Here is a 27,391-nt window from a genome sequence, read left to right on the forward strand (position 1 = left end):
GGCTACTCTGTAAAAAGACAGAGCTAACCCTTTTCACACACCCCGCCTGTTCCCCAAATTGGAATTCCTTTCTCTCCTGCATCTTTAACATTTGAATACTGAATTTGGGTTTTCCGTCAGGGCATGCTCTTAGTGTGTGAGCACCTAACTCTTTCCAACCCTTCTCTGGTACTGGTGCTCTCAGGAAGACCTCTGTTTTGCTGAACTATTGACCTGTGTTGTCTGTCTTCTGTGGGCACAACAAAGGTGAAGGAGGACAGCCCTGAGCTGGGGGGGGGGGGGTTAAAGGGAAAAAACTGCAAGAAGGGTGGTGCAAGCCTTGGCATCATATGATTGAGTGAGGGTGTGTAACCTTTGAATTTACTGGTTGGGGGTTACAGTTATCATTTGGGGCAGGCCTGGAGAAGTCCCAGGCTCTGTCCTTGAGCTGCCATGGGGGCTGGCTGGCCTAGCACGTTCACATTGACCCATGCACGTAACTCTAAGTTGGTGAGGCGTCCCAGACAGTAAACAACTGACAGAACCTTGAGCAGTCAGAGTACCTACAGAAAGGGAGTTACTGCAAGGACTATGTCTTTTGTTCACAGCCCTTCCAGAAACTGCTTGCTTAAGCCTCAGGAAACTGAAATTGAGGCCTGATCTCTGAGAAAAGACTGAGCAGCCTGTTATGGAGTCTGCTTGGATCTTTCACTTAATTCTTCTTTAGGTGTTGATCCTAAGAGGTCTTCCCAGCTTCCTGGATGTCCGTCCCAGTCTGTGTATTCTCCAGGAATCTCAGGAGTGCCTTCTCTGAGTGGGAAGGGCAACAGCAGAGTATGTATCTCTCCCTTGTTCAAGATGGCTGATCTGGGCCTCTGGGCTGTGCTTTTTGGCAGATACAGTCCATCTTTGTGATGGTGACCTCGCTACTCACCCTTAGTCATACAGTCCTTAAGGAACCCACACCAGATACTCACATGGAGTGCACCCTCAGCTCCCCAGAGCTTCTGAGCCCCATTCTTTCTCTTGCAGGATGCTGAATGCCTCTCATCATTCTTAAACCCCATAAACCCTCTCAAGGCTTGATGTAGTCATGCAACAATGTCAATTCTGTGACAGGGCAGCATCACTTGATAGCCTCTAAAGCCCCAGCACAGCAGTGGCCAAAACAGAAAAGGACCTACGCTCTGTTAGGAAGGATGGCCACACTCCTGTAGAAAGCTTCTACGCTGAGTATCATGGTGGTCACACTTTGCTCACCTGGAGCCTAGAGGGTTTTGCTGTTTGCTTTTTCAGAAAATACAACAATGTGGATTTAAATTTAGACTATACACATTCGATCAATCATGAATTCAAGTAGGATTTGCCAGTTTGATAAAGTTCCACATCTGATGAAAGAAATGTATGCAAAGAGCTGGGGGAGTAGCTCAGTTGGAAAATGCTTCCATCTCCAGCAACATATAAACAAACCCACTGTGGTGGCAATCCCGGCACCTGGGAGGTGGAGGTAGGAGGATCAGGAGTTCAAGGCCAGCCTCTGCTACTAACTTAGTTCAATAATTTGCTTGTAAGCCAGCCTGAGCTATATGACACTCAGTTTCATATAAATAAGTAAATAAATGTTAAGTAATGTTAAAAAATCTGTACTTTCCTTTAATTAAATTTAAATGGGGATTGAAGTTCACCAAATTATCTTACATTTTTTAACAGGTCCATTTCCCTAACACATAATCCATGATAAAAAAAAATTTCGTTTTGTTTTGTTTCAAATTATCTGTTTCCAGTTGTAGAATCTGTGGTTTCTATATAGCAGTAGATAACTCAGAAGTTGCAAGGCACGGATCCAAGTTCCCAGCATGCCCAGCACTGAAAATCATCAAAAGCAAAGAGTCAGCCAGATAGTGATAGCAAACACCTTTAATCCCAGCACTCGGGAGGCAGAGACAGACATCTCTGAGTTTGAAGCCAGCTTGGTCTACAGAGCAAGTTCCAGGACAGCCAAAGCTGTTACACAGAAAAACATTATATCAAATTAAAAAAAAAAAAAGCAAACGGTCAAACATCAGGACACACAGATCCATATACATTCACCCTGGGAAGTGTCATCGATATGAATATAGCCTGGAGATGCTGTTACTGTTATTGTTTTTATTATTATTATTATTACTATTACTATTTTATTATTTTACTATACAGACACAAAAAATGAAAATATAAAATAAAAATATAACAGCCTGTTGCAAATGCACACAAACAGGTACATACAATACAACTTTAATTGTCTCAAATTGAGTCCAAGAAGGAAAAAAAAATTTCACAGGCTTCTTTATTTCAATTGCTGTTTTGACAATTGAGCTGGTCTGAATGGAAGATAATCCTCCTATCTGCTGAAGTCTGTGCAAGGAATACCAAAATCATATGACTTCCTGATTCATACATTTGAAATCACAATACCCTTTCAAAGACATTTATTTACATTTTATTTTTTTTCTTGTGTGATTCTCTGTCATTTCGGTGATTCACGACTTTATGATATGTGCAGAAAATTTGCAATCTCTTAGGAATTGTTTTAATTTCTCAGCACAGTGAACACTTTTGGCAACCGAACTCTCACCCCGGCAGCTCTGGGGTATTGTTAATAGGATAGTGTCTGCAGCCCAGGCTGGCAGTGGGCCATCCTCATGACATGTCAGTCCAGACAGAGATATAAGGGAGGCGAAGGGCCAGGCTAGGCACAGCTTCCCTCCAGGTGGGGACATCCAGATGTGTCTCTGAGTTGTGCAGTTACAGGCTGCCGGGCATTAGTTTTGACTCTTGTAGGTAGGTACGACAACCTCTTCATGTCTGATTATTTCTTTGTGCAGTTTAACTCTAGAAATTTTAATTGCAAATCCCAGAATTTAGGAGGTGGAGGCTGGAGGAACAAAGAGCCCTCAGCTACATAGAAAAACCAGACCCACCACTCTGTACATTTTACAAAGAAACTCTTCCCAGAGACATGTCTCCGTACTTGATGAGTTAAAATGTGTGCAAGTGGGTGCTGGCATTAGGTGAATTCTTTCAAAAGAAACCCATAATTTTATTAATATAAACAAGTCCTCTGATGCTGCCTTATTTTTCACATACTGATTAATATTCATTTCAGTATCCTGAAATTTAGACTTTTAAAATTACATATTAACAATGAATTTGGGGAAATGTAGAAAGGATATTATGCATTCTGACTCTTCTGTGGTTTCTCAAGAGGCTTTTGTAAGAAGAAAATGAAGGCATCTGTCTCAGCCTGCAATTTGAAATGCAAAAGATGTGAGTATAGTTTTGAGTAAAGATGCCACCATGTTCCCACTATTCTAGAAAGAACTACGGAAATGTAGCAAGGGTATGTCTGACTCAATGGACACAGAGCAAGGAGAGGAAAAGGAAGCCCTTGTTTTCCAAGGTAGAACAGCTCCCCATTGCCTGCACTGGTCAGGCTGGAGGTATTTTTAATTAGTAGTAACTTGTTTCATTTGTATAAAGAGATATAGGCAATACTTTAATAAATACAAGTTGACCACATGACTAGATTCATAATGACTGATGAGTTTTAATCATTTATTTCACCTTTAAAATGTATACATATATCATATATTGCCACTAAGAAGTTGAGCAGATCACTTCTAATTTTAAAATTACTTATATATAAGTAGAAATTTCATAATATATATTTTCTAGGGCTGGGAATATAACTCATTGAGAGAGAGCTTGCCAAGCCTATTTGAGGCCCTATATTCAGTCTCCAGTGTTGTATAAATAGAATAAAACAGAAAATGTGTTCTAAAAAAAAACCCAGAGAGGTAAGGGAAAGCTGTTGAACTGGTTTTCTGAAAACACATATACCTCTCTTACATGTTTAAAACGAAGATTCATCACTGCTGCTTTGTGTGGAACCTTATTTCTTTACCAAAATACAAACTCCAACATCTGTTGTCAAGCATCTTATTAAATTGGTGCCCTCGTATCCACAACGGAAGGGAAAGGCCACAGACGAGTAAACAACAATCACAATATGCCACACAGTGGACCATTAACTTCCTGAAAAATGAAGTCAGACGTGACATCCATGAGCACTCGGGACTCCGGCTATAGTGAGGTACAGTCACAAATAGATGGGTGCTGTGGGATTCCAGCATCCATGTGTCCCAGGGACACATGAGAGAGAATAGCGGTTGCCAGCGGGTGGGGGCAAAAAGAACAGGGAGTTGCCTAGTAGAGTGCAGAGTTCTCATTTGGAGGCATTAAGAGAATTTAGAAGATGGATTCTGGCAGGGAAGGCACCTAATGACAACCCGAGTGACTATGTCACATAAAACAGTTACTGTGGCTGCAGAAATTAATTGAAGAAAATTGCTCCCTGCCCTCCAGCGGCTAAATGACACCAAATTAAAATTTCACCAATCTTCGATAACGAGAAGTTGGAACAGTGAAAAAAATGTTAGAAGGGTTCCGAGTGGTCAGCAGTGTGATGTCCTGAGAGAGGTGGCCATGGTTCCATAGAGTTTCCATGGAGCAAAAGTGTATGTTAGAACTGGGAATGTGGGCAACTCCCGAGCTGAGCAAAGAGCACATACTTTCAAAGTAACTTTCAAAAAATAAAATAATTTCCAAAATATTTACCTTTCAAACAACTAAAATTCTCAGGGCCTTGGTCAGGGGCTGAGTGAGTCATAGTGCCATTGTTTCAGCCATAGTTGTGATTTTTAACTGAGAAGAAACCCGGGAGGTACCCCAGAAGGCTCAGGCTCCCTCAAGATATTTGAACTCGACAGGGACCTTGAGAATGAATTAGTGTCCACAACTTTGTAGGGTGGACATTTTGATTCAATAAGCTCAAACAATCTTGGCACCAGCAAGTCAAAGGTTAAAATGAAAGTAAAGCTTTAAAGTCCCCTGAGAATGAAGCAGGAATAATTGTTTTCTCTACAATTAGGCAAGAGCTGGGGTCTCTGAGTTATCCACAAAGGGAGAGTTTGTGTGGCTGTAAAGAGGGAGGGGCTGTCTAATAGAGCAAATACTTTGAAACAGTTCATTAAAGTGTGCATTTAGCATTACAGCTTCGCACTGGAGAGACCCCCAAGAAGGCTGTTGTCATCTGAAGGGTCAACATATGTAAACAGAACCAAGTTAACTCCTACCCCAGGGCGAGTTAAGCCTCTGTCCACAGAGTCTGACTTTCCTTTTCTAGATCCAAGAGCAAACACCCCTTTGTTTGGCGAGACTTTTATTATTCAGTGTTAGAACCATGTGAATTTGGTGTTTTCAGTAAAGTTTAATGGGGCCATGATATGATTTGGGAGGTAGAATTTTTACATGCCATGTACAAAGCCCTGTGTCCAATCCCCAGCGTGACATAAATCAGACCTGGTGGCACATGACTATAATCTCAGCAATCAGGAGGAAGAGACAATGAGATCAGAGTTCCCAGATCATTTTCTATGACATAGCAAATTCGAGGCCAGCCTGGGATACACGACCCCTTGTCTCAATAAATAAACAAAAATTTTGATATAGTAAATATGTCACCTACATTAACAAGTCCCTAAGTTGTATATAACCAATATTTACTTATGCTCCTAAGACTTGTTGATGCAAAACCGAATGCCCATGAAACCATAAATGACAAATTCACAAATAGTTCTCAACCATTTATGTGGCTATCAGGTAATGGAAAGTCAGGAGTTACTTGCAGCTTACAGAGAACATTGATTCATTATACCATTGAACTCACTGTCCTGGTGAGATGTGTCAGGTAGACCTTGGGAATGAAAAGGCTTATGTTAATGTGTGACTGTGTTGGAACATTTTGCAAGCACAGATGGGCTTGAAGTGGGTTTCACCGTTTCTCATAGGCAACCTTCCAGGCATGTGTAGTTCACACAGCATCGCTGATGATGAAACTCTCTTCTGTTCTTCCATTTGAGGTGTCGCTTCTGCTGTAGATCATGGACATGGGGAATGCCACAGCAGGGTTCATTCTCCTGGGACTCTTTAACCACACCAGAGCCCACCTGGTTCTCTTTGTGCTGGTTCTGACTGTGGCCCTCAATTCCGTAGCAGGCAACGCCCTCCTGCTTCTCCTGATTCACCAGGACCGCCGGCTTCATACACCCATGTACTTTCTCCTGAGCCAACTCTCCCTTATGGACATGATGCTGGTCTCCACCATAGTGCCCCAAATGGCAGCTCATTATTTAACGGGCAAGAAATCCATCTCCGCTGCTGGCTGTGGCTTCCAGATCTTCATCTTCCTCACACTGGAAGGTGGAGAATGCTTCCTCTTAGCAGCCATGTCCTACGACCGCTACGTGGCTATCTGCCGCCCACTGCGCTACTCGGTTCTCATGAGCTGGCAGTTATGTCTGAGACTGAGCTTGGGGTCTTGGCTCCTGGGAGCAGCTGATGGAGCCATGCAGGCCGCTGCCACCCTGAGCTTCCGGTTTTGCCGCGGGAATGAAATGGATCACTTCTTCTGTGAGGCCCCTGTGTTGTTGCGCCTGGCTTGTGGTAACACGGCTGCCTTTGAGTTTGTCATGTACATCTGCTGTGTGCTGATGCTTCTGGTCCCCTTATCCCTCATCCTGACCTCGTATGGCCTCATCCTGGCCACTGTCCTCCAAATGAGATCCGTAGAAGCCGGCAAGAAGGCCTTTGCCACCTGCTCCTCGCACCTGGCAGTGGTGGCACTCTTTTATGGAGCTGCCATTTTCATCTACATGAGGCCCACATCTTCCAGGTCAGCTAAGCATGACAAGATTGTATCCGCATTCTACACTATTGTCACCCCCATGCTGAACCCCCTCATCTACAGTCTTCGGAACAGTGAGGTCAAGGGCAGCCTGAGGAAGCGTGTTACCCACTGCGCTCCCCTCACTAGAAAGGATGCCTTGGTTTGCTTGGATTTGGGTGGTTGTACAAAGAGGAAAGGTATACAGTAGTCCCCTTCCCAGGGATAATGTCTCAGGATGCCCAGGGGATACCTGAGGCCACTGAGAATTCCAAGCTCTGTTGTTGATTTTATTTTCTACCTTAAGTCTTCTATCCTGTGCTTGGAACTGGGGGAAGCAGAGGAATTTCAGCAAAACTGAAAGAGTTTGTCCTTCCTCTCAATTTCATGGACACCTTTATTCCTACTGAGGGCATTAGCAAAATCAGCAGGCTACTTCCTCCTTTAGTAAAGGGGGAGCTTCCATAGTTTAACTTGGTAAGTACCTTACAGCTTGTCTTTAGGGGAAGGGTTTTCAAGAGAGGGTCTCTCTGTGTAGCCCTAGCTTTCCTGGACCTCACTATGTAGACCAGGCTGGCCTTGAACCTAGAGATCCTCCTTCCTCTGCCAACCAAACACTGAGATAAAAAGTCATGCACAATCAGTCTCCGGCCAGTGTGTCTTTAACACATCTAAATTTCAGTATGACAGCTTTTACACTTTGGGGAAATAAAGGTCACTAGAACTGAGGTGGCTCCTCTGTGACAGATGGGTGGGTTGCGTACACAGAGTGGATACGCTGGCCAGAACTGGGTGCCAGCACTGTAAGCCGTCTCGACATGTTGCTCAGCAGGTAGCACTGGAAGTTGACTCCCTCTGGAAGTTCTCACTGTTATCCAACTGGCAGTTGTCTCAGGCAGCTCTGGGTGTGGAAAGTGAGGCCACGAGTAAGGGCTGTACGTGTGCGTCTGTGCCCGTGTCCTGGTTATTTTCTGCTTTACTCTGAGGTTTTGGTAAAACCACATGCTGGGAGCTGATTACAGAGCTGCCGTCTCATTTCAAAATGAACCCTCAACAAACCGGAAAAATCACAAATTCGCTGAGAAAAGCTCTCAGGCCTCACTACACCCGGATTTTGGTACCAGCAGGGAATGAAGTAACTTTGAGTATTAACTGCCAGCTGGTTTCAAGTCACCCTTTTCAAGGTGGAGGGCACTCACAGCAAGCTTTATCTTCCTGACAGTTCTACCGATCTCAGCCTTTGTGCCTGCTTGTTACCAAGAGATGCAAAGTCCAAAACTGCACAGGGGTTTCTTGAGTCTTTTCTAATGAAACATCTGCCCACGGATTCAAGACTAGTCTGAATTCCATTTCCATCCTATACTGTTCCATCGCTGGACACTGATGGCACTGTGGGTGCGCGTGTGCGTGCGAGTGCATGCATGTGCGTGTGCGTGCGTGCGTGTGTGTTTGTGTGTGTGTATGTGTGTGTGTTTAATACATTGTGAAGATTCTCTGCATTTTTATACACCCCAGAGCTATTCTTTTAAATTGATAATGGTGCCCAGTGTTTCAAAAACCACCATTTGTTCCCTGATTTGTGATGGACATGTGGAAGGCCTTCAACCTTATTTCAATTACATTTTTATGTAGATACACTTGCTTGATGGATGATGAACCTTTTATCAGATTGTTTACTTTTGAACTCCCACAAGCAGTTCACACAGGGTGCGGCTGCCCCAGGCTTTATCAACCCTTTCCACTCAGGAAGTCTGGCAGCACCTCATTCTGCTTCCTGTGTGTATTTCCCTGGTAGTTTCTGAGGCTGAGTGTTTTTATACAGATTTACTGCTAGGCTGGGTATCTTCTTTTGTTAACTTTGTATTTCAGTCTTGGAAAATAAAAATAAAAAATGCCCCTGCTTCCCCAGCAAACAACTAGTGATTCACTCAGATATTCATAGGAGTATTTGGAATTTTAAAATAAAGCTGTATGTTAGAATGTTCTCATTCAATGTCTGGGCTTTTTCACTTCGTGTGGACTTGGGGGTTCCTTTTCAGTCTCTTCCACTTTACTCGAAGCAACGAGTCTTGACTGTTGGTTGAGCTGATTCCAGCACCTGTTTCTATTCCACCAAGGAATTCAGCCCCCGAAACACCTGAAACCTTTCTTATGAAGAATAGTGTCCTAATACACAACATTTCAGGTGAAGGATGAAAATAGAGTTTAAAAAAACAAAGCTTTAGATGGCAGAGCATACATCCCATCAATTTCTGGCAAGTGATAAGCCTACAGTAAGTTCTTGGTAATAAATTTAGAACATTTTTAAAGTATCACTTTTACAAATAAAATAATTACTAATATACATTTATATATTAGAAATGTTTATAAATATGTTGTTTTCCAAAGACAAAACAAATGCAAAAGCAACTCTAAGATAATGCTTTAGAATAACAAAGATTAACCTTTTATCTCTTTACTTTTTTTAATGCTGTTTTCATCTGAAGCCCTTCTCCATGGTATTTCCTTTTCTCCAACAGCATTAATGATGCCCTGCACATCTCACATAAGATGGCAGGCAGAGTCTACGGAAGGTGAACCAGAAGGTGTGATGTGATCCACCTCTGCAGGTCCTTCAGAGCTTTTGAAAATGCCCCAAATATGAACATGAGTCCAGGATTCCGATGCAGCTCAACCCATTTGTGATGTTAATTCGGTGGCTCCTGTGACACAGGGACACTTTGATCAAATGATAACCACAGTAACTATTTAGTTTCTGCATTATCCTTAGGACACATTCAGTAGGTTGGTGTACTCTTACCCTGGATGGAATTGGAAAATTTTAACTTGTCATAAAATAATAATTAACTTACAATCATGATAATCATTCATTCAGTACTTCCTTTTGGACTGAATTGGTTTACTTTTGACTCTGATTTCCCCTTTCACTGAGGACCACATCCTTAACTGGGTTTGATGTTAATCACTATGAAAATGAAGACAGCTTAGTAGAGCAAAGTGCATTGATTTTTTTTTCTTTTTGTCATTATGTTTCTTGTTTTGTCTTGTTTGCTGTTGTTTTAAACTTGAATTCCTGATTTGCCTGCCTCCACCTGCTGAGTGTTAAAGGCCAAGTTCTGTAGAGACACCAAGTGTTCTGGGATGCTCTGCAGACCCAGCCCTGGATTGAAGCAGGAAGCGCACTTGGGTAAACATCTCCTCTGCATGTTGGACAGGAGGTGAGCCATCTTGCCAACCCATTTACCTCCTCAGCTCCCTTTGCTCTCATACAGCAGAGGTCTTCAGGTAGGACCTCATTCATTAATTCTGGATTTCCATTTGTTCATTGGTATCACTTCCTCTTCTGCTCCACATCTCAGGACATGGAAGCAGATAGATCTCTCTGATTTCAAGGCCCACCTAGTCTACATAAATCCAGTCCAACCACAGCTACATAATAGGACTATCTCAAAATAATAATAATAATTAGTAAGAAAAAGAAGGAAGTGCATACTCATTCTACATGGTATTGTGTTACACAAGGACATTTTCATTCCAGTATACGTTGGACTGGGAGTAAATCCCCGTCCATATTCCCTACCCTACCCTTTCTCTCCTCCCCTCCCATCAGCTAGTCACTGTTGTCCTGCACAATTTCACTTGTACATACATAATTTTGTTTTGCTATAAAATCTAGGAAGCTGAAATGAGAAGAACATACAATATTTGTCTTCCTAAGATGGCTTTAATTCACTTAATATCATCTCCGGTTTTATCCATTTTCCTGCAAACTACATAATTTCATTTTTCTTTATGACTGAAGAAGATTCCATTGTGTATGTAAACCCCATGTCTTCTATCCATTCCTCTGATGATGGATATTGAGTCTGGTTCCACAGTTCATCTATTGTGAAAATCACTGCAGTAAACACTGACATGCCAACTTGGAATCCTTTGGGCAATAGGGTTTTTTGTTTTTTGATCTTGTTTTGTTGTTTGTTGGTTTTTTGGGAGGTTTTGATGTTGTTGTTGTTGTTTGTTTTTCAAGACAGGGTTTCTCTGTGTAGTTTTGGTACCTGTCCTGGATCTTGCTCTGTAGACCAGACTAGCCTCCAACTCACAGAGATCCACCTGGCTCTGCCTCCCGAGTGCTGGGATTAAAGGCATGCGCCACCACCACCCATTTTTTAGTTTTTCTAGTAATCTCCATCTTGACTTGCACAGTGGCCAGACTAGTGTATACTCCCACCAGCAGTGAGTGAGCGTTCTCTGAGTAAGCTGGAATCCCTGCATAGTTCTGATCTGCATTTCTCTGGTGGCTAGTGAGACTGCACATTTTTCATGTGTTACTGGCCATTTTGTTTCATTGTTTGAGAACTGCCCATTTCCATTTGGCTATTATTGATTGGATTGATTTCTGGCTTAATTTTCTGAATCAGTGTTATGTTCTAGATACTGATCCTCTGCACAAATAACACAAACTTTTTTTTTTTTTCATTATGTGGGCAAGCTCTTCAGTTAGCTAGTTCCTTTGCTTTGCAAAATTCCATTTGTCAGTTTTGGGCAGTTTTCTGTATGTGGTGTGCTGGTTAGTTTAACTGTCAACTTGACACAGCCTAGAATCTCCTGAGAAGAGAGTCTTTATGTGGAATTGTCTAGGTCAGGTTGGTCTGTTGGCATGCATGCAGGGGTTGTATTGATTGATAAGGCAGGGTGGCCCACCCTGAATGTGGGGGGCAGACCATTTCATGTCCAGACGGAGCAGCAAGCAGGCAGTGTGGGTACACTTGTCTCTCTGCTCTTGACTGAGGATGAGACCAGCTTGAGTTCCGGCCTTGACTTCCCTGAACTGATGGGACCGTTTCCAAGTGACCCCTTTCTCCGAATGCTGCTTTTTCTCGGGGTGTTTATCATGGGACAGAAACAAAAGCAGAACACGGTAGTAAAGTTCAACCTAACCTGTTGTGCAACACTGAGACTCTCCTCTGCTTTCTCTCTCCTTTTCTTCCTCCCCCTCTTCTCCCTCCCTCCCTCTCTCCCTCATTTTTTGAGACAAAGTTTCTCTGTGTAATCCTGATTGTCATGGCACTCTGTAGACCAGGCTGGCCTCGAACTCAAGAGATCTGCCTGCCTCTGCCTCCCAAGCGCTGGGATTAAAGGCTTGCACTGCCATGCCCGACATTTTGTTTGTTCGTTTTGTTATATTTTGTCTGAGACCTTCTCTCACACAAGCAGCTGAGCTTCAACTGCCATCACCAGTGGCCAACTGTTCAAACCAGTACAAATAAGATGGGCACAGGTTACAACCAATCAGGTTGATTCTTTACCTCACTTCCGTTCTCCGTGGATGCCTCCTCTTCCCTCTGCCTATGTGATGCTGCAAGGCCTCCTGAAGCACTCTTTAGTCAGACACTACCTGACTCTAAATCATAATGTGATAGCCTGTGAAATATGTCTTGTGTAATTTTTAACAAGAGCAGCATTTATTTCGCTGGGCGGCGCACACCTTGAGAATTCAGCATGCAGCCTCACTCCCCCGAGAGAGAATGCTACTTCTGGTGATCATCTTCCCCCAAGCTCCACAGTTTAGCCTTGTACAGAGTGATGTCATTGTAGACCCTGAAGTGGTTCAGCCTGTTGTCCTGACGTTCTGGACTGACCTAAAGGGGAGAGGACAGGATCAGAAGGAAATCTGTCAGGAAGGAGGCAGACTAGGGTTCACATGATGGAGAGTCAGGTCTGAATCAGACCCACAACCCTGTGACAGCAGGGCTTTTCCTTTCTAAACCCTGCACTGTGACATGGATCTGTGAACATGCACATCGAAGATCCCCTGCTGCCTGAAGGGGGCCTTGCCTAAGGACTCACCACCCCTGGAAAGTAGCTCACAGAGGAGATTATATATATATATATATATATATATACTGTAGCCAGGCTACTGGGACAGCCCCTTGCATGTGCTACCTCACAAAAGTGTGAGCTTGTTGAGAGAGTATGGAGCATGAGCACTGTGACACATAAATCTCATTCTATACAAAGAGGCTGGCTATCTTCCTCTTGAGTAACCATCTATGAATCCACAATAAACCTCTCTAAAAAGGGAGAAATGCTGAGTCAAATAATTTGTACTTTGTAATAATTTTCTGTATTGATCTGTTACCTAATGAACCCAATTTCTACCTTTGCCATGATTTTCTTTCCTTTTCACGTGGAAAAGATTCTCTCATTGACCAAACTGCTCAGGCTGGCCTGTGCTCTATTTAATTAGGTCTGTCTCTCAGAACCTCCATATCCATCCCTGTCTTGTCCAGTTTTAGCAAAATCCCTGCTAAGTCCACTAACAAAAACCACCACCCTTAGTGGTGTGTTCTCACTCTCCAAATTCCACCAGGGTTCTCTGTCTCCACCACCCCACGTGTGAAGTCTGCTCACCTTTCCTGCCTTCAGCAATGATCCCCTCAGGTTAGGTCAGCCTGAGTCCCCCTCATCCCTGGAGCTTTCTGTCAGCAGTCTCTGTCTGTTGACCCCCACATGTCGGTCCTCAGTCAGGCTCTCTCACTTGCCCACACTGAGTTCAGCCCAGTCTCTGTTCACTGCAAATCCCAGTCTTGGGCTACTGCCCAGAGCACCATTCCCTCATCTGAATAATTTCTTCCTTCCATTTTTAAAGCAATCACCGGATAACTGATTTATCACCCATCTTCAGCACTGCCGTTGAATAATTTCTTCTTTCACACTCCTCCCTCATTCACCAAGTTTCCTCTCCCACCCCTCTCTTTTTCTGCTTTGAATGGTCTTTGCTTCTCCAGCTCTCTAGCCATCCCTTTCTCTCTCTTTTACATTCAGCCTTCTTGAGGTCAGTTCTAGGTCCCTGCTGGCATCCTTCCCCCGTTTCCTGAGGGATTCTCTCTCCCAGACAATACCCCGTTATCTGAAAAGGAGCCATTGCAGGTGAGCAGTGGTAAAGACTGGACTTACAGAGTTTTGTTTTTTTTTTTATTGAAATCCCCATGGAAAAGAGTGGCCCTGAAAAGTAAACTCTGCACTGTGACATGAATCTGTGAACATTCACATTGAAGATCCCCAAACGAAAAGACAGAGACTGCTGAGACTAGAACTGTAGAATGGGTGAGAAGCCGGGCCCCTAGAACAGGAGGGAGACACACAGGGTGCAGAGAGCTCTTGGGAGTGGAGGATGCTTCAAAGTCTCTCAGTGGATGAGGAAGATGTGTATCAAGCCAAGAAGCCCAGGGTCAGCATCTGACTCGGGGCTCAGCTGGATGCTGGGCTCCCTCTTCTGATTGTTCCCATCCACCTTACAGCAGCTCACCCCATGTTTATTGAGAAGTGGTGTGTCTATGTGCCAGGCTCAGTTCTAGGCACCTTACAAATATTCTTTTTATTTTCATATTTCGCCTTACCTTTATTATTCTCTCTATATTCTTACACCTTCTTTCTTGCACTTAAAAACCCTGTGAGATAGGTACTATAGTATTTCCATATCATAACTATGAAACGAAGTCACAAAGCAACTTAGTGACTTGTCCAAGGTCATATAACTAGGAAATATAACCCAGATTTCAACCTTGGGCGAGACTGCCTTCCCAACCTGTCCTCTTGGCTGCCCCCGGCCATGCTGTTATGCTCCCAGGTACCACTAAGCAAAGGAGCCATGCTCACCAGCGGATTTGGGTCCCATCCAATTTCTTGGGTTTCAGTCTGTGTCTCTGCATATTTCTTCCTTGGGCCCTGTGCAGCATGGTGGATGAGGTTCAGGAACTTGGCTGGAATTGAGGCACAGTTAAAAAGGGGAGCAGAAACCACCACAACAACCAGCATGGCATGATAAACCTAAGGGTGTAATAGTGGCGTGCATACCTTGGTAGAAACCAACAGCTGTCTAGGTGGCCTTAAGGCCCGCTCAAAAAGGGGAAACCATGCCTGGAACTAGAAAACTAGCCAGCTGCCCTGGACTAGTGAAGTCATGGATCTTAGAGGAGAATCTACACCCATCACTTTACTAAAGCAGCACAAATCCCTAATTGCATAGTAAATATTTAGCTGTATGCCAACAGATGGGAGCAGTTCTCACTCCTCATCCAAGAAACTTCTCTCTGCCACAGATGGAGACCATTACGGAAAAACACAACTCATCAAGCTGTAAAGAGCAAGAGCTCATGTGACGTCCAGTCCCGGTTAACACAGCTACCACACAGTTCCTGCACCTAAGGCTCGGAGACTATTGAGGAAGAGAAGGTAGACAGGTTGTAAATGCTAGAGAAACAGGAAGTTTGCTGTGAGATTATGTATCCTAGAAATTCCATAGACGCCACCCCCATGAAGTCTCACCAACATGGCTGCCTACACAAGACCTCAACAATGACACCACCAACAGACGTGCTAACATGGAAGGATAAAGGCTCATGAGACCTCAGCCCTACACCAAAAACTATAGACAACTATAGGATGCTGAGAGCGGGGAAAATAGTCTTCCCATGAAAGAGCCCTTAATTGGTTAGCCAATAATACCAAGTGGGAAGCCCTGAAATCATATAATACAGGTAACATTACATAGACTGATCAGGGTGTGTATGTATAACAATGATTAAAGGAACAGGCTATGGATTTGAGAAAAAAATAATGTGGGAATACATGGGATACAGTGGAGGGAGGAAATGGAAAGGACTAAATGATGCAATTATACTATAATTTTTTAGAAATTAGAATTTGAGTCAGACTCTTGGACAAAAAGTCTGTTTCCCTATCTTTGACCTAGCCATGGGATCCCATAGAGAAAAAGTAATGGCCTCAGATTGGCCCAGGCCCCAAGATGTAGAAATCTGGTTCTCTGCCCACCTTCAACTACTCTGTCAGGCTGGATTCTGGGTCCTGGGGGCAGAACCTCAGGCAAGACAGACAAGAGCCCTGCTATCCCGTGGCTTGTGGTGTAGATGGACAACAAAGGACAGAATATTCAGGCATACACATAAACCTCCCCAAAAGTGACCCATGCTTCAGAGAAAGGAGCAGGAACTGCAATACCTCCATGTCATGACGAAGAAACTGAGTCACAAAGCAGCTTAGAAACTTAGCCACTGTCACACAGCTAGTGAGAAAAGGGGGACTCTGGATGTTGAGCAGGAAGCAGCCCTGGGAAGATGTGGGGGTCCAGCTCCCACTTTTTGAAGGGTTCTTAGGTGGAGAAGAGAGGAATCAGGAAGTGATAGAAAGAGAGACCTAGCTGACAAGAAGAAATAAATACAAGCTTTGAGAGAGCCTGGGTCAGTACCCAACAGCCTCGTCCTTTATTGAAAAGGGCTTTTTATCATATGCCAAGGGGAGAAGCAAAAGACCTGCCCCTTGCAAGATCAAAGCACACCATACGGCCAAGTCTAGACCCTTTCCAAACACCTGGTAAACACACCCATGCCCAAATCACCTCATTATGCAGCCCTGCTGGGTGAAGTAAGCCCAGATTCTCTGACCCTGAATAATTTGGGCCTCCACACGGAGAGACAGAGGGACAGCCCACTTCGAGCAGCAAGGACAAGAGCCAGGCTGTACACAGTTCTCAGACCATGCTGCTGTCTCTCCTTCCTGTGCCTTTCACAAACTATGAAATGTCCTTGCACAGGCTTCCCCTGAGAGGCTCTGCCTCCACCTGGAATCTCCAAAAACTCTTCCCAGAGTGCCGCTGCCTGGCAGAGGCACCACTTAGATATGGGCTCACACATCCCATTTCCTAACTCCTCTCCAGGTAAGCACAAGCCTCCTTCCTTCTCCTTCATAATGGGGCCCTCTTTAGCCCCAGCCCACGGACTCTCTTACAGGGTAATTATGAAAAGAACAGCCAACATTTACACACCCCATCCTAACCACTTGCATTATTCTGCCTAGTTCTAATAACAACCCTAAAAATTATTTCAGAGAAGTTAAAAAAAAATAAAAACCAAAACATCGGTTGTCCCAGTTAGCTTTAAGTGTCAATTTGGCACAGCCTAGGGTCATCTGAGAGGAAAGCCTAGATCGAGGAATTATCTAGATCAGGTTGACCTGTGGGCATGTCCGTGGGGGACTGTCTTGAGTAGGAGGGTTCAGCCCACTATAGGCAGTTTCACCCCTACTCAGATGGTCCTGTGCTGTATAAGAAAGCTAGCTGAGCATGAGTGTGTAAGCAAGTGAGCCAGAGACTGAGCTAGCAAGCAGCCTTCTACCATGGCTTCTACTTCAAGCTCCTGCTTGAGTTCCTGCCCTGATTTTCTTCAAGGGAAACTGACCTGGAAATGTAAGATGAAATAAACCCCTTCCTCCCCAAATTACTTTTGGTTGGAGTGTTTTACCACAGCAACAGAAGGAAACTAGAGAACTGCCCAAAGTCACTTGCTTAGTGGGTAGAGGGATGGAAAATTAAAATCAGTTAATATGATAATAATCAGGGGATGGATGGATGGATGGATGGATGGATGGATGGATGGATGGATGGATGGATGGATGTGGGCTTAGGACATTAGGAACATCGTTGTTGGCTTCATGGTTAATAACCTGGCATTGTAGCTGAATAAGTCAGTCTCCTGTGACCTTGGTTAAATCCAGTTTAAGAGGACCCCATACTTGCCTCAAGGTGGCAGAACCCTGAGAGGTGTCTACCCCAGCTTGCCCCTCTGTGTCCTGAGCCTCAGTGTTCTCAAGCCCAGCACTCACCATCTGCAGGCTCCTCCAAGTTATCATGCCAAGACATGGGCTTCCTGGCAATTGTGTGAACTAGAGAAAAAGAAGCAGCACAATCCACATTAGCAGGTCCTAAGACTGTCCTGAAAGTCACCTTAGACTAGCTCCCTGGTTAGCACTCACTACGGAGTCTGGCATCTGCCAGGAAGTGTGCACAACACTGAGGAGCAAAGCCTCACAGCAAGCATGTCACTCTAGTGCCATAGCCAGGAGTGCCTCCTTGACCTGAAACGATCAAAATGAAGCACAGCTTCCTGGCCATGGGGACACTCTCCAGGTGTCCCACATGGATACTGGCTTCAGGTTTCCAGCATGGAAAAGCATTCTCTGCCCAGTGCTGGTTGGCAGAGAAGCAAACATTCCTGAAGACCATCCAGACGGGGATGGACACAGAGGAGGCCATCCATCAGAGGAACTGAATCCGCATCTCCCCGTTCCTGGTGTTGACAGGAGCAGCGGACAGTGCTGTGAGGGAGACAGGGAAGCTCTCCCTGTCCGGAGCCCTCCCTCCATGTGTGGTGACTGAGAGCACACTGACATGGGATGACATGTGTGAGAACAGGCTATGTGCACAGAAGTGACGGCATGGGTGTGTGGTGAGTGTCCCAGAGAGGTGCATGTGAGTTCTGAAGGAAGGGGGTGGGGTACACTGTGTGCGAACATGTGGAAAGAAGATGAGTGAGAGCCTGGTGAAGTCAGAAACAGCCAAAGGGGGTGCTCAAGAGGAAACAGCTGGTGAGAAGCAACAAACATGAGCAAGGTGATGGGAACCAGTACCCCCGAGAAGTTCTTTGTTCTCAGCCCCTATTCGCTGTTTTCATCCCAGCCACACCCAAACACCTATGATGTTTATGTCAAGGCATTTATGTCACTTTCCTTGTGTTACCACAATCTTTATGGATAAAAGCACGCACCAACACGCTATAGTATATTCTCAATTTATTCCAGGGAACCCCATTAGTCATATACCCAAGGGAGCTGGGTCAGGAGATAGCACTGTCTAAGAAAGCCTGCATGTGGCCTTCAGTGATCATTTTCATTCTTAAAATAGACACTGTTTAGACAGAACTGGGGAGTAATTTTTCTTCTCACTGTGGTGATCAGGGCTCCTGACGAAAACCAGGTTACATGTGGGGAAATGAAGTCTCCGCACTTTCTGCAGACAGCCGGGCTACTGGGCACTATGGCTAAGTAGGAACAGATGTTGGAGACAAAGAACTCGTAGGGATGGGAGATGGCCTGACACATTTAGGAAATCTCTTTCTCCAGGAGAAAGGAGTGTGTGTGTGCGCGCGTGCATGCGTGTGCGTGTGCGTGTGCGTGAGGCAGAGCAGAGTAGCACTGTGACCTTACTGGAGGATCTTGGGTGGGGTGGAGTTAATATGGGGGGTTCGGAATGGATGGAAGCTGGATAAGAACCAGAGCCAGATCCAGTGGGGCCTTAGAGGTTGCTGGATTGAAACCTGCTCAGAACCCGCAGGAGGCCACCAAAATGTTTACAGAGGGATTGGCCTCCTCTGTTTGGTCTTTTAACATAGGTAGCAGGAAGGAATGTGGGGAAGGAAGTTGGTGCTCGGAGGGAGAGTAGCTTGGAGCCCCTCAGACTACCCCGAATCTAGGGAGTCTAGAGATCACAGCAGCATACTCAGACACTATTAGAGAGTGAATGGCCTGAATGGACAGAGTGGCTGCCATGTGCATTGTGAACTTTCACCAGGCTGCGGGGGGGGGGGGGGGGGGGGGGGGGGGTGTACCTCCTTAGCTAGTGCAGCAGGATGGTTAAACCAGGCCAGCAGAGCAGCAGAGGATGGGAAAACATTCAGCTAGCAAGGTACCCATGAGCTGCTCCCGGGAAGGCTTCTGGGAAGTGGTGGGGCACATGAGTCTGGAGTTCTGTTTCAGGCCCGGAAGAGTTTTCACAGAACCTGACCGAGTCACATAAGCGGGAGCCAGTGGGAGGCTGGGGGCAGGAGGCGGTTTTGCTGGGGTGGGGGCGAGGGGGAAATTCAAGCTCTGAGCCTGGTAGCCCACCACTTCTGAGTTTAGGAAGGTCTGTGGCAAGAAGTCAAAATAATAATAACAACAAACCATACAAGAACAAAACCCCGGCCGGGCGGTGGTGGCGCACGCCTTTAATCCCAGCACTCGGGAGGCAGAGCCAGTTGGATCTCTGTGAGTTCAAGGCCAGCCTGGGCTACCAAGTGAGTTCCAGGAAAGGCACAAAGCTACAGAGAAACCCTGTCTCGAAAAACAAAAAAACAAAAAAACAAAAAAAAAAAAAAACAAAAAAAAAAACCCTTGGTGTATTAAAAAGAAACCAAACATAAAAACATAACAAAAAGCAGACATAAAAAAAAACCTGCACTATTATTTGAGAAACAAAACTACCCTTCCCCCGCAAAAAAAAAAAAAAAAAAAAAAAAAAAATTTACCTTTATTTTGCATCTAAAATACTCAATTCTGGATTCATTTGAATACATCTATCATGCCTGTGGTGACGTGGGGGAGAGATCCCCTCAAAGCTCAACATGTCTGAACTCTAAGGAGACTACTAGAGGCAAGGGGTGCTTGCTCTCCCACGCCTCCAAACCCTCTTGTGCCTGCTCACCCTTGCGCAGGGGATTCACGTGATACTGCGTGTACAACTTCTGTGCTCGTAGCTCTTTGAGGAACAGTTCTCGCAAGATCTGATTCTGATGAACTTCATCCTGAATCACCTTCTGTCCCGAGTGTCCTGCCATGGCCTTGCCCTTGCTCTGAGAGGTCAGGCTATTTGACCTTCCTTTGCCTGGAGAAAGGTCGCCTTCTACTGTCTCCTAGCAACAGTGTTCCCCTTGTGTTCAGGCAACAGCGTCCTTTCTGTCTCTAGGCAACAGCGCCCAGATTCCACAGCACCACCCTCCCTGGCAGTCTTTCCCTGGCTTCTGTCCACTCCACCCCTCCCAGTTCTCAGGCTCCTTGGTGTCTCATTAATCCTCCACCAGCGTCCTCAGACCCGGACCCAGCATCTGGATCTAGAGCGGCCCGGGTGCACTGCTAGGAAAGGGCTGCTGTCCCTTCCCCCACCCAGCAAGAAAAGACTGAAGAGTGGACCTCAGCATGGCTGATCATTTCCTAAAGACGGTTTGAGGAGGAGACAGAAACTTATAGGTTTGAAAGTAGGTGCCCAGAATGGGGGGTGGGGGGGGGAGAGAGAGAGAGAGAGAGAGAGAGAGAGAGAGAGAGAGAGAGAGAGAGAGAGAGAGAGAGAGAGAGAGAGGAGGAGGGGGCGGGGCAGAGACAGAAACAGAAAGAGTTAAATATTGCTGCTGCCATGAGAACCAGCCTCCAGCAGCTCAGGGCTTGAGATAGGGCCTACGAAGTTGGCAGACCCTTGACTTTTTTGAGGGAGTAACACTTAAGTTGCTAAACTTAACTCTCTGGGGCAGGAGAGAGAGGGAAAGAACACACACATACACTCCTCGAGTCTTTCTATCATCTTCTGTCTCATTTCTGTCTTTATTTTTCCTTTACAGCTTACATATCCCAACAAAATCTTTCAAGCAATATAAAAACTACAATGTGGTTACATTCTATTTTTCAAGTGAATGATTACAACGAATACAAATAAAAAACAGCATGTTTTCTATATCCCTTATATGATTAAACATTTTACATATTACAGGTGAAAAACAAGTTGTCCCAAGAACCCACATACATTCATATCCAAGCAACTTGTTAGAGATTAACAGAGTGTAAGCAAGCAAGGTATTTTTCTCAGCCAATTCTTTTGCTGGCAGGCTGCATTTTGCAGTTACAGAGAAAGAATCAATCATTTTATTACTTATCTTAAAAGTGAATCTTATAAGAAATCTTAAAGGAATCACAAACCCAAATTTTTATCTATGAAAAAGAAATAGCTCTGTTTTAAGTCCTCAGGGTGCATAATACACACTCATCAACAGTTTTCTGTATCAGGAAGCCAAGGGCAGAAATGGGTACAAGGAATTAATCATCACCTTTGGTCATCAACCGATCCTAGCAAGAAAGGCATGTCAGCTAGTAATAATTGGGCTGCTTTGTTCTTGTCCCCTGACTTGAATGAGTCCCTCACTCAGCTCTGTGCCTTTCTAAAACTTTAGATTGTTTCCTAGCATTTTTCACCTCAAGGCTATTGACAAAAACATCTTAGTCTAACCTTAAGTCATTTTCGAAGCTTTGTTTCTGCTATGATGCACTCTGAAACCTAGAAAAGCATCTCCCAACATTAAAAGAATTTAAGCTAGTTTGGCCTCTGGGATTCAACTGTTTTTCTTAATCATAAACCTAAGCCATAGTTTGTATATACATGGCTCCTCAAGAGAAACTAGCTGTGTGACCTTTCCTTGTTTTATTTTTTTATCCTCTGCAGCCTCTGCTTTATCAGAGGCAGGGGCAACATTTTATCCTATGTTAACTTTTCCACTAACCTAACCTCTAGCATAATCCCTTACTATATTTATTAAAAGCCCTCAACCATCAAAATTCTATTTAAACTGACACTATTATTATATATAAAATCACTGTTTCAGTTAAACATTAAGAGGAAATCATCTTCATAATAACCCACATGTAAAAATGCCCAGCAGAACAGGATATTCCCAAGACTACATTAAGGGCAGTGGGGATCTCCCCACACCCATTCACACCATGCCAGATACCAGAGAAAATGGCAGTGGTAAACATGCAAAGACATAGCAGGAGCAAGAAACATCCAGGGGCTGAGGCTCTCGGGGCCTCGCCTATCCAAGAATCACCCATCAGAGCTTTGCTTCCCGGTGGGCTGGCTTCCTGAACCTCAACTGCCACCTGCTGGTCCTCTGACAGGACCACCTGCAGTCAATCTTCTGATCAGTGCCCAGAGACAGACAGGTCCACTGCTATAGATGTAATCATCTTATTAAATAAGAAACAAGGGCCAATACAGAGATGAAAGCCAAGAGGTCAGAGCAATAGCTAAGAGCTTAAAACCTTACCCTTCACTGTCGCTGTACCTCTCTGAAAGAGAGCTACTTCCTGTGTCTGTCTTTTTTTATAGAGTTTCTGTTCTGCCTTCTCATTGGTTGTAAACCCAACCACATGACCTCCTAGTCACTGCCTGTCTGTACAGACCTCCAGGTCTTCTATGGTTGGTATTGAGATTAAAGGTGTGTGTCTCCAATGCTGGCTGTAACCTTGAACACACAGAGATCTACCTAGCTCTGCCTACCAAGTGCTGGGATTAAAGGTGTGCACCACCGCCGCCCAGCTTTTGCTACGGCTTGCTAATAGCTCTGACCCCCGGGCAACTTTATTTATTAACATACAAATCACATTTCAGTACAAATAAAATATCACTATACACTGCCCTTTCTAATCTAAGTAATTCACATCTTTATGGTTTGTTTTATTTATTATTCTTGCAATACTAGGGGTTGAACTCGGAGCTTCTGCATGTTGGGGAGCTGCTCCAACACTGAGCTATACTCCAGCCTTTTCATTTTAAGACAGGACCTTGCTAAGTTGCCCAGGTAAAGGTTAAACTTGCAATCCTCCTGCCTCAGCCTCCTGAGTGCTGAGATTATAGGCCTGCCCCACCAAACCCAACTACCTTCAATTTTTCATTGTAGTAAAATGCACATCTTCTAAGACCTCCCATCTCAGCCGTGGTCAAGTGCGCAGTCCAGCTGCATGAAGTACAGGCACAGTGTGAGGCTCGCCCAGCTCCAGAATTCACCCCTTAGGCAACTGTCTTCTGCCCCATCCCCTGGCAACCGCCATCTTTCTTTCTATTCCTATGTTCAACCCTTAAACACCTTCTATAACATAGTTTATGTTTAAATAACCAGAAGTAGCCTACAGTAGGGAGAGAAGCCATTCCTGGCTCTAGTGAGCAGCTAAACACAGATGCTAAAGCTTGTACTCATTCATTCATTCACTCCTTCCTACATCATGACCCAGGATAGTTGATGTGTGACACTATTTCAAGAGTTTGTGGCCATTGCTTCCCATCCCCAAATCCTCATGTCCTACCAGTGACTTCATAATCAGCTGCTTTTTCTCCTCGGCCTGTAGGGTCCTCTGCCTCTTGTCTGCAGAACCTTTCTACCCAGTGTTTCTATGAGTTCACATGCAATCGCCCTTCAAAAGCCTTGCCAAGCTGCAGAGTCCCTGTCTGTTGATGCTCTATTGCAAACTTAGTTACTTCCCTAAATGTACTTGTTTAGATCTAAGCTACTTAAGATGAGTTGTATCATCTCTCTCTGCATTTCCAGGCCATGCGGTAGAGGTAGGTATGTGTTTTGTGTTTGCTGGCTGACTGGGTGTCTGTAGTTTTGTTTGTTTACATTATTATATAATCCCTTAAAACATTCAGATAGACTGTTTCACACTGACTTAATAATACGTTTATGACTTATCAATGTGACCATGCCTGGCCCTCTGGGTTTCAAGCAAGGCTCAAATTGCCTCTTGGAATCTTCACTGCCTTCTGGAGGGTAAGAAGGAATAAGCTGAGCCTTCAAAGCCACATGGTTGGTTTGAGGATAATTTACAAGATTGCACCTGTGCTCTGTCAATAACACGTCCACTCAGCTTGAATTATTAGCCTCGTATCTGGGACCCTTCATGCAGGGTTGGTGCTAGGGTTGCCTAGAAGGTCAGAAGGAAATCCTAGACTGAGAAGAAATGACAATTAAGGGCACAATGAGATGTTTAGGGTGTGGAGGCTGAAGATGGACACTTAACCAAAAGTCAAGGAGGAAGTGAATATTTAAAATTCTTCAGGATGGGACAAAATCAGAGGAAGATCCAAATGACTGAAAGAGTAAAACAGTTTGACATTGAAAGAGAAGGAACAGTTAAAGTGATTTAAAAAAAAAAATGTGTTGCTTGTGGGATATCCAGGAAAAATGAAGCATAAAAAATAAACATTGAAAATCCAAATTAGCGGCCATTTGCACCAGCTGATGAAAAAGACCTGAGATTTCTGTCTCCTGTAACGAGCATAGCTCAGAAAACATGATTCCACAACTATATCAGGTGGGAGATTTGGTTGATTCACTTTGTGTTTCTTATATGTAAGAGTGTTTTGCCTGCATGTATGTAGTGCATCACGTGATGCTTTGCCCACAGAGGTCAGAAGAGAAGGTTGGATTCCCTTGAACTGGAATTGCCGGTGATTATGAGCTACCTTGTGGGTGCTGGGAACTCAACACAGGTCCTCTGTAACAGTAGCAAGTGTTCATAATGGCTAGGCCATCTCTTCAGGCCCTGCTTTGGTTTTTTTTTTTTTTTTTTTTTTTGAGCTAGGGTCTCATGGGGACACTGGCTTTGAACTCACCACACAGCTGAGGTTGATTTTGAAGTCCTGATCCTCCTGCCTCCACCTTCCCAGTTGAAGCCTGGGCCACCATGTCTGGCTTAGAAAAAAACAAGACTCATGGGAGGTTTCTGGAGAAATGTCATTTGTATGTCCTATTGCAGGAGCCATAAGCTGCTGAAGTTAAAGGTCACTGGGAGGGAGTGAAGCCTATCTCCAGGGACTGGGGAGGCTCCCACAGGGCCTACAACAGCCTTGATCAGCAATGCCAAGTGGCACAGGAAGGTAAAGGGGATTGGGAGGATGACAACTGTCTGGCTCCAGCCACAGCCATCAGGCCCTAAGAGCCACACACCACAGTCTTGTAGGACTCAGGACTTTCTTCCACAGTAAAGTTTCTGCAGAGCAAACTTCATGTCTTTGTTCCTCAGACAATAGACAACTGGATTCAAAGAAGGAGTGAGGACAGAGTAGCAAATAGATGCCAGGCGACCCTGGGTCGGGGAGTACCGAGAGGCAGGCCTCAGGTACACAAAGCTTCCAGTTACATAGAACAAGAGGACTGTGGTCAGGTGAGAGGAACAGGTAGAAAAGGCCTTCCACCTGCCATCCACTGAGGGAATGCGGACAACTGTGGACACGATGCCCACATAGGAGAGGACCGTGAGGGCGAAGGAGCTCATGACAATGCAGCTGCTGACGGCAAAGCCCACCTCCTCGTGGAGACGGTAATCAGTGCAGGACAGTCTCATGACTGGAGGGATGTCACAGAAGAAGTGTTCAACAACATTGGGTCCACAGTAGGGGAGGGAGAAGGTGTTGAAAGTGTGGAAGGCTGAGTAGATGGTCCCACCCACCCAGGCAGTGACCACCAGCTCAACACAGCATTTCTGGCTCATGATGGTGCCATAGAGCAGTGGTCTGAGGATGGCCAGGAACCGGTCATAAGCCATGGCCGTGAGCAGGAAGCATTCAGTACATCCAAGTGTGAGAAATATGTAAAGCTGGGCTACACATTCGAGATAGGAGATGCCTCCCGAGCCTGTGAAGGATATCAGCACTGCCTTGGGGATGGTGGCTGAAGTGTAGCTCATGTCCAGGAAAGATAAATTCTTCAGGAAGAAGTACATGGGGGAATGAAGCCTACTGTCTCTCATCACTGCTATGATGATGGAGCTGTTCCCCAGGAGGCCAAATGTGTAGATGAGCAAGAAAAACGGGATGACCACCAATCTCAGCTGTGGGACATCTGAGAAGCCCCTGAGGATGAAGTGCGTCACTCTTGTATGACTGCTCAAGTTGTGTTCAGATGCAGGGACCACACACAGCTAAGGGAGGGGACAGAAATAGGAGGCAGGCTCAGAACATGTGTCTGCATCTCCATGTTGTCTACAGAATCATGGCTTTCACTAGAAAACTAACACCAAGAAGCAGCTTATCTAAATGGCATTTCAAGGAAATGAGAAGGAGGCAAGGGAGGAAGAGGAAAAGGGAAAGGGAGAAGAGAGGAGGGCAGAGAGGGCACACTTGCTCTTGAATTCTCCATGGAGCCAAGTGGGAAGCAGTCCCGTGCATTTGCTTTCTATGTGTTGAAGCAAGTCAACTCATAACATTTCAATGTTGTTTCAAAGGACAGAGCAGTTTTATTTTTACTCTCATTATTAACACATTTCTTCTTAATATCCTACAGATTTTCTGAATCTCCTCATATATTCTTTCTATTGCTGATTCAACACACACACACACACACACACACACACACACACACACACCTACCTTCTTTAGTAGTAATTTCATTATTAATTTTTCTTAAGAGACTTTTTTAATTAATCATTCTACCAACACTGTTGGCCAGATGTCCTCTTGAAGAGCACATGTAACATGAAACACTTGAGTTCAAGGTTTCTGTAAATCTCTGTTCCTAGAGACCTTGCTTTTATTTATCCTCCTGGTTTTTTCCCACCCTGTGGGTGTGTGATGCAGGAACATGCTATACTCTCTCTCTCTCTCTGCCTGTAGAGATGGTCAGTATCTGATGAGCCCTCAGTAGACATTAGTGACTGTCATCACCCTCAGAGATCAGCCTCGACGCCTAGCTCTGAGCTCTGGGGACTGAGCTGTGAGCAAGCTCATGTGTGTGGACAAACATAAACCCCCAACACTCACTGATGCCAAATGCATAGCCTGCTGATTAGGTTTAGTAGAGTATATAGTATACATCCATGGAAGTATCTGCTGCTCTGAGTCCTTTCTCTGGTTCATCAGCAGCTCCAAAGAAGACAGCCATGGTCTGAATAGGGGGGCACTGAGGCTCCCACTTTCATCATGTATTCCCTACACTCCTGGGAAAGACTGCACTACTATTTGGCTGAGGACCTCATGATCACCCCCAGGTCAGCTGGGAGTGAGCAGTGCAGGCATTGGGGCCGATAAAGGCACCGGCTACAGCCTGGGTGCTGTACCAGAGCCTGGGCAGCTGGAGAGAGCAGTGTGGGGATTTCCCTTAGAAAAGGCAAATGTGCACTGTGTTTGGGAAAGGGCAAAGTTTGTAGAAAATACAACTGCTGGTGTACTCTGGGTGGGACAGAGTGGCTTTGGTCTTACCTGGAATTCCTGACACAGCA

At 44.9% G+C, this 27,391-nt stretch overlaps 4 protein-coding genes across 5 annotated transcripts in view; 2 read left to right on the forward strand and 2 right to left on the reverse strand.

The window, feature by feature from the left end:
* Cfap144 (cilia and flagella associated protein 144) overlaps window positions 1-20,268 on the reverse strand; it is a 31,273-nt gene extending 11,005 nt beyond the window's left edge. The window contains exons 1-4 of one of the 2 annotated variants that reach the window (XM_006984929.4): window positions 20,058-20,264; window positions 17,423-17,482; window positions 14,402-14,505; window positions 12,178-12,381 (exon numbers count right to left, since the gene is read on the reverse strand). In XM_006984929.4, the coding sequence (XP_006984991.1) occupies window positions 12,271-12,381; window positions 14,402-14,505; window positions 17,423-17,482; window positions 20,058-20,190 (408 nt within the window). In that variant the 5' untranslated portion in view covers window positions 20,191-20,264 and the 3' untranslated portion in view covers window positions 12,178-12,270. Of the gene's footprint in view, window positions 1-12,177; window positions 12,382-14,401; window positions 14,506-17,422; window positions 17,483-20,057 lie in introns of those variants that run through there. The other variant, XM_076542467.1, reaches the window with a different exon arrangement.
* LOC102921170 (olfactory receptor 2T8-like) lies at window positions 3,090-8,845 on the forward strand. Its single transcript, XM_042284064.2, has one exon. The coding sequence runs from the start codon at window positions 5,961-5,963 to the stop codon at window positions 6,951-6,953; it is 993 nt and encodes a 330-aa protein (XP_042139998.2). The 5' UTR covers window positions 3,090-5,960; the 3' UTR covers window positions 6,954-8,845.
* A 67-nt stretch (window positions 20,269-20,335) lies between the features above and the next one.
* Window positions 20,336-27,391, forward strand: part of LOC107399333 (zinc finger protein 39-like) — a 66,168-nt gene continuing 59,112 nt past the window's right edge. The window contains exon 1 of the mRNA XM_076542425.1: window positions 20,336-20,607. The gene's annotated coding sequence lies outside the window, so the exon portion shown is untranslated. The remainder of the gene's footprint in view (window positions 20,608-27,391) is intronic.
* On the reverse strand, window positions 25,139-27,054 carry LOC102928244 (olfactory receptor 5AR1-like). The gene is made up of 2 exons (XM_076543984.1): window positions 26,986-27,054; window positions 25,139-26,095 (listed from the first exon to the last, which is right to left on the reverse strand). The coding sequence occupies exons 1-2, from the start codon at window positions 27,052-27,054 to the stop codon at window positions 25,139-25,141; spliced, it is 1,026 nt and encodes a 341-aa protein (XP_076400099.1).

The sequence above is a fragment of the Peromyscus maniculatus genome, chromosome 8, assembly GCF_049852395.1.
Source record: "Peromyscus maniculatus bairdii isolate BWxNUB_F1_BW_parent chromosome 8, HU_Pman_BW_mat_3.1, whole genome shotgun sequence".
Lineage (NCBI taxonomy): Eukaryota > Metazoa > Chordata > Mammalia > Rodentia > Cricetidae > Peromyscus > Peromyscus maniculatus.

Bases quoted from the DNA above. Each gene is read 5' to 3' on its own strand.
- LOC102928244 (XM_076543984.1), bottom strand. From the start codon at position 27,054: ATGGCTGTCTTCTTTGGAGCTGCTGATGAACCAGAGAAAGGACTCAGA. The intron at 26,096-26,985 runs GTATACTATATA...CCCCTCCCTTAG, and splicing joins CAGCAGATACTTCCATGGAT to CTGTGTGTGGTCCCTGCATC.
- LOC102921170 (XM_042284064.2), top strand. From the start codon at position 5,961: ATGGACATGGGGAATGCCACAGCAGGGTTCATTCTCCTGGGACTCTTT.